Raw genomic sequence first — 15,179 nt, 5'->3', positions numbered from 1 at the left:
GAACAGTGGCGTCGCGCCTAAAAGTGTGCTACATAAATGGGCAAGATTTCTCTTAGACTTCGTACGCTTGCGATAAATATATGTATTTAAAAGCAATAGTTGCCATATTCTAGCTAAAACTGTGTGTGAAACTCCTCTGACTCCAATAGTTATACTCTATGTAAGCATATTGAAGCTTGGTTTGTCCATTTGAGTCCGCTTTGTAGCACCCCATTTGCTAAGCGCCTACGCTCACTGCACGGCACTGCACTGTTGCTATTTGCAAATGTTTTGCAGCAAACAAAGTTGAAATATCGGCACTTGCACTTTACGCCCGAGCAATAATTTACACATCGGTCGCAACTCCACACCAGCCACCCGCGGCATGCAAAAAAATATTCTTGAATTCGTTTTTTTTTTCATTTTTGTGTCTATTTTTTACATTGCGGCGCAAAAATATTTTCTGTATTTAGTTGTTGTTGTGGCATTTTGGTTTTTTGTTTTCCAATGCATAGCTTTAGTTGGAGCGCCCTTCATTTGCTGCGCTGCAGTTGCGCCTTTCGTTGGCGGCCGATTTGGTGCGCCAATAAAATGGCATACCAATATACACACTATATATGTATATAGGTTGGTTGAGAAGTGAGTAGTGCTCACGAAGAAATAGCACTACTAGCTTCAAATTTTCTTTTTTCAAATTGGTACATCTGTCGTGAGAGCGCATGCCAAGTTACAAGTCATTCTGTTAAATAATTCTTTGTTTACAAGGCATTTGAAGTTGACGTCTCAGCGTATTATTTCAATATGGAAAACATTGAATATCGCGCAGTGATTAGATTCTTTGTTTTGAAAGGTCTAAAAGCAAAGCAAATTTATGAACAATTGTTAAAAGTGTATAAAGAGTGCTCACCTTCAAAACGCATCATTGAATTTTGGGCTGGTGAATTTAAGCGTGGTCGTATTAGGTTTGACGACGATCCCCGCGAAGGACGACCAATAATGACAAACACACCAGAAATAATTGAGTAGTTTCAGAATATTGTTAGTGAAGATCCAAGCTTGACTAAGCGGGAAATTGCTAATGCCATAGGCATCTCAGATTAACGAGTACTTCATATTTTACATGGAGAATTATACTTGTATATTATATATGAAAAAGCTGTTTGGAAAGTTAGTGCCGCACACGTTAACAATTCAACAAAAACTGAATCGAAAACAAATTTCTCAGCATAATTTGAAGCGTTTTAAGCAGCTTAAAACCGATTTCTTGCGTCATTTTATAACTATGGATGAAGGTCTTGGGTCTATCACCATGATCCTAAATTAAAACAAAAACGTTGACAGTGGACTGAAGCTGGTTGTTCAGCTCCAAAGCAGGGGAAGTCACAACGATCAGCAAAGAAGGTTATAGTTGTTTGGGATGCAAAAGGAATTTTGTTGATTGATTATCTGCGAAAAGGTAAAACAGTCAACTCTGAATATTTTTGCAGCCTTTTGGATCAGTTGGATGAACAAATTTGTGAGAAAAGACCTGGTTTGCAGCACAAAAAAATAATTTTTCATCAAGACAATGCAACTTCTCACAAAGCTGTTTTAACAATGACAAAGTTCAACGAATTAAAGTACGAATTGCTTCAGCATCCACCGTATTCTCCAGATTTGGCTTCCAGCGACTACTAGCTCTTCAGAAATCTGAAAAAATTCCTTCGTGAAAAGCGTTTTTCATCGCATGAAAAAGCTATGACAGCCATAGACGGGTATTTTGCAGAGCTTACGGAAAGTCATTATAAGGATGGCATAAAATTATCAGAGGATCATTGGAATAAGTGTATTGAAGTTAAGCGAGATTATAGTGAATAAAAAATATATTTCGTCTCAAAAACAGTATTTTTTCATTTCGAGCGCGGAAGCTTTTCAACCAACCGGTATAGGAAGGAATATGCGTGTGTTTGGGCGCACGCTATTTTTTCACTAATGCTGCGCCTAACCGGTGCTGGTAGGAGTAGAGGCGCGCGCGAGGCATTAACTAGTCAATGGGCTGCATATTTGCCGAAATCTCTTCGATATGCAACGAGTAGGTGGCACCAATGGGCACGTGCGCACGCTTTGGTTTGCTTTTTCGGTGAGATGCGAAGCTTTGCAAAAGTGGGCACCAAATCGGCGAAAAATAATGTTTTTATTTTATTTATTCTTTGTTTGTTAGTAGTTTTACAAGCGCCATTGTGTAGCGATAATCACTCACACATACACAAAACACAAACACAATGTGGGCGTATTTGCAGTGTTTGCCTTTGTGCATCCTGTACATTCGTGAGAGTGTATGTATGTTATGGAGGAACACGTTGTGGTCTGGCACTTCCTTGCAAGTGTTATGGGTTTTTGTGTTTCGGCCAATCCTTTTGTCCCAGCTTCACATTTATCTTCTATTAAAACTATTTTTAGTACAAATTTTCCGCAGATTTTTGAAATTGTTACCAAAACTTCCACACCAGCAGCCATTAGCGTTCGCACTACTACACACACACATACACTAAGTTTCAATATGCACAACCACACACACGCGTTGGTCAAACTACGGCTTCATTGTTTGTTTTAATTATTATTCTCCTTCTTTTACCGAATTTTTTTCAGCTTGTTGTAGTGGGTACAACAATTTACCGCAACCCTTGAAATCACACTATTTTTCACATTAGTTTGTCTTGCTCATTCTTTTAATTGCTTCTTTACTCGATTTTTGTTTATTTTTACAGAATTTACGAGTCCGCTCCTTGGTCAGTGGAGGCATGGGGACGTCCGTTGGAGAGCTTCGCATTGGCAACGACAAGACTGGCTGGCGCTGGCAATAATTCATCTTTGAACGTAAGTGTTGCAATTTATGCTCTTGTACTGGACGAGAGCTTTGCTCTGTTTGCTTTTGTTTTTTATCTTTCTGATTTTTGTTTTTTTGCGCGGTGGCTTGTGCGCAAATAGATCTTTCGAAAGCGATAAATCCTAGTAAACAGCATATGCTGTGAGCAAACAGAGTATAAAGGTTTTAAACGGACACCACAAAAATGCAAGTGAGGTATAGCGGAGAATGCGCTATTGTCGTAATTCTATGGGATTTCGCTTGAAACTGTAGGAATTGGAGAAATTCCAACTGCTAAGCTGTGAAAGGATTTGAGTTGAAAATTAGATCTCTAACTCAACTGTTATTTCTGCAACGCTCTTTTAATTAAATTAAACTAAAAATTATTTCACTTAAGCCTTAAGCGGTTACATGGGTTTCGTCGAGCAAAAACGCCCTATTTTCTATATTTTTTTTTTTATAAAAAATGAAATACAATATTTTAATCGAGCTTTTTATTATTACGAAGATACATATTTGATAAAGATTTTGTGAAATTTTGAAAGGTATATATACAAAACTAGGTCATTACGACGTCATTTCCGGGAGTCGCTCGAAAAAAAAGGCAGAATTTCTGACAGAATCATCAAAAGTAAAAAGAAAAAAATATGTGTTTGCACTAAGACCATTAACTAGGTATTGGGATGACAAAAAACAAATAAAGAGAAAATTGTATCTCCAAAACTATAACTGGGATCAACTGTAGAGTTTATGGTAATATTCTAGAGTTGTAATAGAATTAAATAAGACTATAATTTTTTTTGTTTTTTTGAAGTCGTGAAATCCTTAAGAGCATTTCAATTTAGAACACATAAATATTTCTTCGATATTTGCCTGGCTTCGACGGTGTCGAATAACGAAAGATCTCATTGAATTTACAACAATTTTGTTCAACACTTATTTGCAAAAATTGTCGTTTATTTTTCAGGGTCAACAGACGACGGTGTTTTGCGTGCGCTGCGGCACCAACCGCGGCGTTCTGGTCTATTGGCTGCGCTCGGAGACGCATCGCGATATGGCTGCGTGGGCGCGTGCACTGGTGCAGGGCTCACACAACGCCGTCAACTATCAGCGTGAGTTCTCATTCCGCTGCCTCTACCAGGGCAGACAGTGTCAATTGGTTGTGCATTTGAATCGTGGCTTTTGCCTATACGACTGCAGCGGGTTTTCAGCGGCGGCGGCGGCGGGTGTCGTAGTGCCGCCCAATCAGACCAAAACTCAGTTGTGGCAATTTCCGTTCGACAAATTGAAGGGCTCAGCGGACGACGGCATACGCATGTTGTTCTTGGATTTTGGCGATGATGGCGAAATTGTAAGTATTATATTTCTTTCTATAAAATTTCGAAGACAAGCGAAATTCGCTAGTACTTTTGCTTGGCGTGCGAAGTGTAATTAAGCAATTATGTATATTCGCAGCGAAATTAGCGTTTACGTTGCATTTTCCTGCAAATTGTCTGCTGCTTGTTGGTCGGTAATTCAAGTTAATTAAATTAAATAACTTTCATTTCATTTATGTCTGATTTCCTGCTACTGAATTTCGCATTCCGCGCCACCAGCCGTGGCGGTCTCTGCATCTTAATAATATTTCCTTTTTTCATTTCGCGCCTTCCGCCTTTTATTGCTCAACAAAGTGAAACGCATTAAGTTTTCAATTAAAATTTCACACGGTGCGCCCAACGGTACCAGACGCCAGCCAACTGTAAGCAGGGCTGTCAACTGTCATCGCCAGCAACACAGGCAGAGCAGCCTTAGTCACGATGTTGGCAGTCTGCTGCTTGCCGGTGTTTCTGCACATCGCATCAACATATCGTTGGCCGTCGCGTATGACATGATGACCCGACTGCGTGTTCTCTCTTTTCCACTGCTGCTTGGTCGTTGGCACACCTTTGTGCACGTCAATGTCATAATCAATGAATGGCTTCTTTCTTCGACACCGCTACACTCCTTCAGCCCTACGCAGTTGACAGCCTTCCGTCACTTAAGTCACTGTGCAAGTAGCAGCCAGAGGGCTCTTCACTTGATCGCCTTTGCTAACGTTGCAATTAATTTTAAATCGGCCTTCACTTCGTTTCGTGTCGGCGTTTCACCCCATCGCCCGTTGTGGCGCCGCACATCAGCTCAAACTAGTACAGCTGCTGTTTCTTCTGCTTCAGTCAGCGGTGGACGAAGTGTGAAGAACGTGGAAAGTGTTGCTGCCGCTACATTTTGTAGCACGTTGTCAACTGTAATTAAACTAATTTTTTCACCAACACCTTACTCGGCTTAACCTTCGCTTGCCTTGTGCACCTTCTTCGTGTGGCATGTTTCTGCCACCGCATACTCATGTCTTGGAAGTATGTGTGTTTATATGTGGTTATTGCTTGGATTTCAATTTGTTTTGTTGCATTTACTTAATCTTCTCTCCGAATTTGGCTTAATTGAATCTACCGTTTTGTTGCAAGTGTCGACTTTCTTGACCCAGTTCTTTGCGGCATATTTATGAATTGTTGCCTTTGTGCGCGTTTCGAGATCTTATATAGATTATCTTGCAAATAACTGTATTTACTTTCGCAATTGAGTCATTAAATATGCGGCCTGCCGTAGTTTTTCAATGTGCACGTCTAGAGTCCAGCATATATCTCTGAGCTAATGTTAGCCTCGGCAGTATGATTGCTGGAATATTAACTAGAAAGTTTTGCTTGAGGGATGTCTTCAGTTGAGTTGAGATTACTTTATCTGTTAACAAGTATCACTCTAGCCTAGAGTCGGTGAGCTCAGTTTATGTAGCGTTAAGAAAATTCCAGCTCTTCTCTTTAGGATAGAGAAGTCATGGTGGGCAAATGTACCACTGATACCCACAAATACGACTCGCTACAGAAGGCACCGTTTTTTTGTTTTTACGTTCTGTAACACACCGAACTTAATAAGTCTATGTGTATTTTGGCACTTTACAATGAATGTAATCAAAGATTGACTATCGCTTTTTACTCACTTAACCACCTTGCTGGATATCATGCCAATTAACGATTCGTCTCTTGAAGCAAACCAATCAGACACACAATTTTCGACTTCTGCGTAGGAATCGAAGTGCTGCTCAGCCAATGTGTGTGCCATCGATGACAACAAATGGTAATCGGAAGCTGCCAAGTCTGTTGAATACGGCGAGTGGGGTAGCAGCTCCCAGCCAAGTACTTTGATTGTATCCTGAAACGATTTTGCTTTCTGCGTTCAGTTTGTTCAGTTTAGTTTGTATGACAGCTATATGCTATAGTAATCTGATCTGAACAATTTCGGAGATTGCGACACTGCTTTAAATAATAATCCATGCCAAATTTCGTGAAGATATCTCGTCAACTAAAAGAGTTTTCCATACAAGCACTTGATTCCGATCGTTCAGTTTGTATGGCAGCTATATGCTGTAAACTAAGGCACTTCATACTCACCGGTACACCTTGTAGATTAATTCGGTTTAGGCAACGCTAATCAGGGTGATGCGAAAGTAACTCGAATAAATCATAAAAATCCACCATTTTTTATTCTATTTAAATTGAAATATGTATTTTTGCACAACTAAACTATGAGGAAACACTGAAACCACTTATTGCAGGAACTGGATATGGAATGCTGTCCCAAGCCGGTGGTCTTTGTGGTGCACAACTGCCTTTCGGCGAAGGTACACTCGATTACCTAAGAGGAGCAAGCGGAACCTGTAGTGCAGCGAACAGTTTGAGCGTCTGACATAGCAAGAAATACTTTGAAAAAGCGACGTAGCCGCACAAGTGGCGAGAAGAAGTAACGTAGTAAAAATTTTTGTAATTTCATACCAAACGTTGATGAGTGAATACATTTGAAAAAAATAACAAAAAATCAAGATTATACACTGTGCAACATGTTGCGCGGTTATAATAATGCAATATATCAAATTTACTTAGCAATTAATAATAACGTAATTATACTTAATAAAATTGTGGTAAGAATAAGTAGATTTGTATAGCATATGTTAAACCGTTGTTGAAGGCTGCGCGAAAGTCAAGTGATCAGCTTTTGAGAGCGTGTGTGCTTCCTTATTTTGTATAAGGTGGAAAACTAGTCTACAGTATACTTCAAAATACTCATTTCATTATGTAAAAATGTATTTATTAGTACAGTTATACATACATATATATGTATGTGTTATATTTAAATGTATACACACACACTCCACAATATTTCCAACTTTAAGCTGTTGCCATGCGGTACTTTGCAACAATATTTTTCACACCGAAATTACAATTTCCAAGCCTACAGGGTTGCATATTTATTTAGTTAAATTGTGGAATTTGAAATTAATACGCACAAAATCGTGTGAAAGTGTTTAAATTTTAGATTTAAAAAGTAAGTCGAAAAAACTGTCTGTATGTTTGAAAAAAAAAAAACCAAATTCAAATGAAATGTGTAAAAAAAAATAATTCTTTCTTAAATTTGCATAATTAAATTGCACTTTCGCCTAATATTTAATTAACAAATACAAACAGGCCAAAGCCAACGAGAGCACATGTTATACACACATACATATATACATACATACAAACGTTTATAAATACATACACAACAAACATAAGGTGAAGCGAGATTTGCAAATGCAAATTAACAATGCAATATTTATTTATTTGTATGTTTGTACATACTTGGAATACAATGCCGAACAAAAGAACCGAGGATAATAATTAAATTTAACAGATAAATAAATAAAACGTAGCACATTTAAATTTACTGCATACAATTTACAAAAACTATGGAAATCAGCAATTACCGTTAGATAAAAAAAAAAAAAACAGAAACATATCTCGGTCAGCTACAGCTGCATCTGCATACATAGACTTAATAATATTAATTAAAATTGTTAATATCAAGCGCGGAAATCAAATGAAAATAACGCTAACGGTAAGTGAGCGGAGTAGAAGATTTGGAATACATTTTTCTCTAATTGTAAGTTTCCCTATACACATTTGACTCGTATTTATGTGCATATGTATGAAAGATGAACAAAACCTAACGTTTGCCACATAAATACCAACTAACTGAATTAAAAAATAAAATAAAAAAAATAAAAATAATAATAATAATTAAAAAGTACGAACCACGCCCCTAAAAAAACAAAAACAAATTTTTTCTTAAAAAAAGAAAACAAAAAAAACACAATAACGCAATAGCTGTGGCGTCAAGTCAACATTCGACTCCTTGTTGCAAACAAGCAAAAGCGGGAAAGCACAAAACCAAAAACAAATAAAAAAAAACATGAAAAAGAATCATGTAACAAAATGTAATGTAAGTAGAATTGGTAATTATGGAATTGGAAAATTCAAAAATTTAACAAACATTGTGTGTGCGCTAGCAATTGTCTAATGAGCAAAAAAAAAAAAACAAAAAACAAAAAAAAATCAAGTAATATATAATGGCAAAAATTAAGTAAATACTATTAATAATACAGACAATTATTATGCCAGCAATTAGAGCAAGGCGTGAGCGTAAAAACGACATTTTGTGCAATATTATATCTCTCCCTATGAAATGATAGAATCATATACAATAAACAATTATGATGCGAATTAAAAACTGGAAAAGTAAATAAAGTTGTTTTATTTTTATTTGGTTTGATTTAAATTATTTCAATTTCAGCATTTAGCTCAAAATTAAACGCTGTTAAAGCGTTCAACAGCGCTGTAACGAAAAACGTCGCGCTTTACACGGCGCAGTCGCTGTCGGCGCGCGTCGTCGTCGGCTTTTGTGCTGAAAAATCACACTTTCGTCACACGAAATGCAGCAGGCGCCCAGCATGCGTCAGCAGGTTGCGCTGTTACAACAAAAATGTTATATGAATAACATGCCATATAAATGTTATGAACACTGTTAACATTACTGCTACGGTTAATGTTAGCAACACTGCTTGTGTTAACAGATAACACATTAACAGCATTTGAGTGCATTTAAAGCAGTATGCTGTGCAAATGCAGCGTCTACATATAAATTGAGTTAATTTATTGTTTGTTTTAACAACTCAATTGAAGTGGAGTTTACAAACAAATAATACACACAGTTTAAATTTTGTGATATTATATATTTAAACTTTATATTAAGATATATATTTTATTAAGATTTTACGGTAAACATATGATTTAAACACTAGTAAAAAGTAGGAAAGAGCGGTCTAAAAATGCTAGTCTTGGTAACCATGCCTGGTTTCATCACCCCATTGCAACGTTTTGGAGAAACAGTTCGTTGTTCACAGTAACGACTCTTCAAGAACCAAGAGTAACGAAATATTTATTAAACTAATTGCTGGAAATTATACAAAAATATTGATTTTAATTTAGTAATTTGTTTGTACTTCTGCCTCATTTTAGTTCTATTAGATATTCAGGGGTTTTGTAGAATCTGATAGTGGTCGAATTTAGAATTGAAATCGATAAAGAAATGTAGTTGGTGTTATGAATTCAGATATTATTGGTTTGACGTTCGAAACAGCAATTGTAACGGTTTTGGCTGTCACGGAAACCAATTTTTATCGGGTTTGTTATCAGAAACAAAGCATGACAGGTTTGATATGTAAGTTAAGAAAATAATTTATAGTATTGTTACGATTTAATTTATCGTTATTTCTATGGGTGAAAACAAAGGAATAAAATACAAAATGTCAGAAAAAATCCAGGTATTTTTATAGGATTTACAAAACATAATTTAGCACCCAAATGCGTCTTCATTCAGTTGATAATAAATGATATAAATCTGCAAAGTAAGCATGTATACAAACATATACATAAGTAAATGTAAGCCAAATTTCAAATGCGATTCTCTGGTGCATCAAGTGGATTACTGTGATCTTTTAATACCTTTCTTTAAATTTTTTCGTTGCTTTCTTTTCCAATAAAATAAAAGCCAAAATAGCGCAACTCATTATAAACTTTAGTAGATTTATTCAGTATTTTAAATTTATCAAACGCTTCCAAATCTATTCATTAGCAAGTTTTGTCACATTAGTAAACAGCTGATTCGAATATTGGTTTTGCATATGTTCGAAAAGTCTTAAACCTAATCAGATTCTGTGACAACATTGAAAATCAAAATTGGATTGCAATTCTGACAACTACGCAAATCTGTCTTTGATTCCACTACACCCCTGATTATACCAGAGAACGTTGTTCTAAGTTCTCTGATTATACTACTAAAAACTCCTTTGAGTTATGGCGGTGTACTTCCTAAAGCTTTGCAACTTATTCACACATTTATGAGTCAACATGCGTTCGAAGGTTTAGGTTTATCTCTGGTTTGGGCGTCACTCTGGTGCTTCTTTAGCGAGTTTTCGCTTTCACAATAGCACACATTTCTCCGCGTCTCAGTCGCGCAAACGCTACAATAACAATGCATATAGCTATGCCATGGCTGTCAGACCGAATTCTACTCAAAACATTCAAAATTTTATAATTAAAATAGCATTTTCTCAACATACACACAACTCGGAGCCATTATACTACAGTACACGCGCGCGCTGCCTATTCCATTTGACATCCGCTTTACATAAAATTTACTTGACGAATTTTCGGCTTTTCAGACAGACAGCAAGGCAATTGCAAATACTGTCAGACTGAAACTCTAACTTCGTCTGCTCTTACTTGCCTGTGACTTGCAAATCAGTGTAAGTAAACACTGCTGACGGTGTCAGACACAAATTTTAAAATTAATGCAGCTCTTGGATTCCAAACTCGCGTCACAGCGCACTCATCTCATGCAAATCGGCAGCAACAACAACCAGTGTTCAGAATGTCTGCGCCCGTCTGCTGTTTGCAGGCGAAATCTTCACCGTCGGATGTTTACTTTTTAAAATAATTTTTTAAATAAATTAAATTATAAATTTTATTTAACAGGCAAACAGCAAATGACTGCTAGCGGCCAGCGGGCACTGTGTATGGTAAGCACTCGTGCGCTGTGAACCGCAAGTACAAGTTAAAGCGCTCTGCAAATAACTTTTTAAAGCAATGACGCGACGTCACGAAGGCGACAGCGCGTAGCGGTTCAAAAGCCAAGGCGAGCGTTAATGGAAATGTTGATGTGCACGTGTTGCTTGGTGTTGTTGTTGTGTTGGTCAGACAAGGCACGCGTCGCAAGCCTATACACATACATCGTTGAGCGCCGGTCAACTGAAATGGGTGAGCGCAAGTGAAATTATGTGAGTGCGGACAGAGTAAAAACAAAGCAACAAATATGTGCGTGCGCGTGTGTATGTGTTTTGAGCGTGAAATGCAAACGAGCGACAAGGTCGAATGAATGGCTGGTCACTTGAGGAACGCCGCATAAGCAAGGGAAATCGAAGACGAAATTTCGGCAGCCATACAGAGAAAACTGCACAGAGTCGGTGTGAGAGCGCAGAAACACAATGGTATAAGTTAATTTGATGAGACTTTGTGTATGTAGTGTAATTCTTCTTTTAATATTTATTCAAATTGTGTAAGTTCTACTTTTATTTGCACTAATTTTTGACTGCGCCATATTTTCAACTTTACATTGCGTTGCTCATTTTCTTTATATGTGTATGTATGTATGTAAATAAGCTTGTACACATATTTATGAGTATACGTGCATCCACTTGTGACCATACAAGTATTTCCCATGCTGATCGCAGTTTATCAAACACTTGTTTTTGTTTGCGCCCATCGTTCACTGCTCTTCGCCGCTCTGTCACTTCATCCGCTCTCTTAACGATTGCTGATAAGGTGTTCGTTTTCGTGTGTGATTTCGACATTTTAAGTACAACACACGGAACTGGACGTCATAAAACATGTGAACAATAATGGTTGTTTTTGCTTTCCGCGTGTTTGCGCTAAAGCTTCAAAGTTTTTACATATTCTGTTTTGTGTCGAGACAATTGCTGGCATTTGTTTTTGCTTTTTCTTTTAGTCACTCTCACTACTTTGCATTGCTGCGGACCTGTTACTTAAAACAGTTTAAGAGTGACTTGTGAAAAAAGTGAGAGTGATGTGATGACAGTCAGTTACCATATGTCTAACTAACTGGTGGACTGACAAACTACGCTATCAATACTTCGGCAAGCTAATGACAGTCGCTATATATTATATATAATAAATATTGCAAAGTGTTGAACATGAAAAAAAATAAAAATTTGTTTTGAAAAATCGTAGGCAAACAACTGCGAACATATACATATAAGTAGTTGTATTCCAATGGGCAATAATCGGTATATGGATTACACTTTTGCCTTGGATTCTAAAAAAGACGCTATGAGTTTAAGCTTTTATGTGACTAAGTTTGCAATGTAACCTTTGTGACTAGAAGCTCTATACTGTGAGCGTCAAAAAAAATTAAACACCAATTCTACCAAAGTTAAAGTTGTTATTACAATGCAGTCTTTAATACAACAATAAGAAGTTTTGTTAGGTCACCAAACGTGTTTTTAAAAAATCGATTGTGGCACGCGCTGTGTGACATGTTGCGCCGTCTTGTTGGGACCACAGCTCCTAGACATCATGGTTGTTCAATTCAGGAATGAAAAAGTTAGTAACCATGGCTCTATACCGTTCACCATTGACTGTAACGTTCTAGCCATCATCGTTTTTGAAGAAGTACGGACCAATGATTCCAGCAGCCCATAAAAAGCACCAAACAGTAAGTTTTTCTGGATGTAATGGTATTTCGACACACACTTGAGGATTAGCTTCACTCCAAATGCGGCAGTTTTGTTTGTTGACGTAGCCATTCACCAAAGGTGCGCTTCATCGCTAAAAAAAATTGTTGACGATAGAATGAACGTAGTGTGCGATACGTATTCCGCACAGAACCATTATTTTCGAAATAAAATTGCACTATTTGCAAGCGTTGTTCAGGCGTGAGTCTATTAATGATGAATTGAACAGTAATGCCAACTTAAAGTTCTATACCTCGAAAAAAAACACCCGTTATAAATAATAAACAAAAACTAAACGCAGCCAAAAATAATTCGCTTCAACTAAAAATACACTCGTTTTTTCGCGTCAATAAAAAAGTCAACAGATTTCAACAAAGTTAAAATCTATTTACATAAACTAAATTAATATTCATGATATTATCATTAAATAATTTTCCTGCCTTTGGACTTCAGGACCACACTTAAGCTTTTAGACATGGATTTTCAAAATTTTTTTTTGGTAATCTGCAGAGATTTTGTGCCATTCTTTTATCAAGTTTCTTTTTCGATCATCCCTCTTTGAAATGTTTCTCTGCCTGATTTTTCGGTCAAGGTGCGCCCACAAATGCTTAATAGGATTAAGATCTGGATAGTGCAGATAGTGAACCAGAGTTTTTGGTGTTCGTTATAATAGTCACTCACTAACAATTTTGGACTTGTGTTTGGGATCGTTGTCCTGTTGAAAGTTTCAATTCGCTGGTAGTCCTAATTTTTCAATACTTAAACAAACCAATTTTTTATTACGAACTCAATGAAATTCTCACAGCAGATGCTGTCATACAGCCTCAGACCATAACTGACCCTCGACCGTGCTTTACGTTATGTATATAAAGAGCAAATAGAGATTTCCAGCACAAATGAGATTGTCTTTTTTTTTATTAAATAAATAAAGCAAATGGAAAACGCCAATAAAAAGTAAGCTTACAGAATGTTTTCTGCGTTAGAGGCAAATTTTTAAACTTTGTGGCACAAATTAAAATTTTTGTTGAAGATGAATTGGTTTGGCGCTGTATGCGATATATTTTTTGTATGTATATATCTTTCGAAAGAATGCAATTCCGAAAACGTGCAAAAAATTTTACTCAATTGTTGAACTTTAAATATAACTTTATTTATTCTTTTTTTCATTATGTGGCTCTTCTTCTTTGAGTTAGAATTGCAAACCAAATATGATTTTCAATTGTGTCACAAAATCTGATAGGATTTTCGTATTTTCGAACATATGTAAAACCAATATTCGAATCAGCTGTTTGCTAATGTGACAAAACTTGCAAATGAATAAATTTGGAGCATTTGTTAAAATACTGGATAAGGTATACTTAAGTTTACAAAGAGTTCCGCTGTTTTAGCTTTCATATTAGTGGAAGAAAAAAGCAACGAAAAAATTTAAAGAAAGTTATTAAAAGATCACAGTAGTCCATTGATGCACCAGAAAATCTCATGTGAAATTTGGCTTGCATTCACTAGTATGTATGTATACATGCTTACTTAACAAATTTATATCACATTATCAACTGAATGAAGACGCATTTGGATGTTAAATTACGTTTTGTAAATCCTATAAAAAAACCTGGATTTTTTCCATAAACTCAAAAATTATGACATTTTGTGTTTTATTCTTTTGTTTTCCCCTATAGATATACCAAAAAATTAAATTGTAACAATACTATAAATTATTTTCTTAACTTACATATCAAAACTGTCATCGAAAATCCAACACCCCTGATAATTATTAACTAGTGTGTTCTCGCGACAATTGATTGATGTCAGCCGAAAATTGAAAGATAAAACCAGCTGTCTCTTATTTATTTCGCATTGTAATAAAATACCGCTTCTTGCAAAAATGTTGTTTAGGCGAATCACCGCGTTTACATCTATCACCCCGATTTTATAGCTTGCCGACCTCACCACCTCAGAAGTTATGCTTTACGCTCTCAGATTTTCATGTCAAAAATGTCATTAAGAATTATCGGTTTCATAAGTTTGAAAATCTAGCTATTTCTTCATATATAAAAACAGTTACTTAAACACAATTCTACAATAGCAAATTTAAAACTCACACAATTTACGCCAAACTCTGCGGTCTGCCTCATCCGCTGCTCGCACGTAGATAATTTCGCAGTCATTCGCAACCGTTGTACTTCATCACTCGTCCATGAATAAATCTTTGCTGCTCCAACTTGAATCCAACATTTTTTATGTTTCTCGTTATCCCCGAACATTAAGCGTAAGTATTGCAGATTCTTTTGTTTTCAGGCGAAAACTTGACGAGCGGCGCCGACGTAGCGGAGGCAAGGAAAAATTGCGAATTTCCACTTTATCGATGCATTAAAGTTTTATTACATTAGAACTGCGAAAAAAACACAGAGAAAAAGTGTAGAATCGTTAGCAGATAAAACTATGCAAAAACAAAAGGAGCAAAACAACAAAAAAAAAACAAGAAAGCAAACAAAGAACTAGTGAAAATCCATTAAATCGTCAATGGGGAAAATGCAAAACTATCGAATAGCAAAAATACAGGCATTCTAAAATAAGAAGAAATCAGCGCCAAAATGAAGGAACAAATCAAAGTATTCTAATTTATAAAAGTGGAAAAGGCTAAAATGGACAAGAAGAAAGTTA

General features: G+C 36.4%; 1 protein-coding gene and 1 long non-coding RNA gene across 2 annotated transcripts in view; both read left to right on the top strand.

Annotated features, from left to right (window-relative positions):
- Syn1 (Syntrophin-like 1) overlaps positions 1 to 7,662 on the top strand; it is a 101,475-nt gene extending 93,813 nt beyond the window's left edge. The window contains exons 8-10 of the mRNA XM_036360752.2: positions 2,727 to 2,835; positions 3,792 to 4,175; positions 6,450 to 7,662. Coding sequence (XP_036216645.2) covers positions 2,727 to 2,835; positions 3,792 to 4,175; positions 6,450 to 6,533 — 577 coding nt within the window. The 3' untranslated portion in view covers positions 6,534 to 7,662. The remainder of the gene's footprint in view (positions 1 to 2,726; positions 2,836 to 3,791; positions 4,176 to 6,449) is intronic.
- A 2,646-nt stretch (positions 7,663 to 10,308) lies between these two features.
- Positions 10,309 to 11,378, top strand: LOC118680831 (uncharacterized). Its single transcript, XR_004976426.2, has 2 exons — positions 10,309 to 10,514; positions 10,744 to 11,378. It is a non-coding gene; the product is annotated as an uncharacterized lncRNA (long non-coding RNA).
- Positions 11,379 to 15,179: the final 3,801 nt, after the last annotated feature.

This window comes from Bactrocera oleae, chromosome 6 (assembly GCF_042242935.1).
Source record: "Bactrocera oleae isolate idBacOlea1 chromosome 6, idBacOlea1, whole genome shotgun sequence".
NCBI lineage: Eukaryota > Metazoa > Arthropoda > Insecta > Diptera > Tephritidae > Bactrocera > Bactrocera oleae.
The sequence above is the reverse complement of the archived record's forward strand: the minus strand, read 5'-3'. Positions and strand labels throughout refer to the sequence as shown.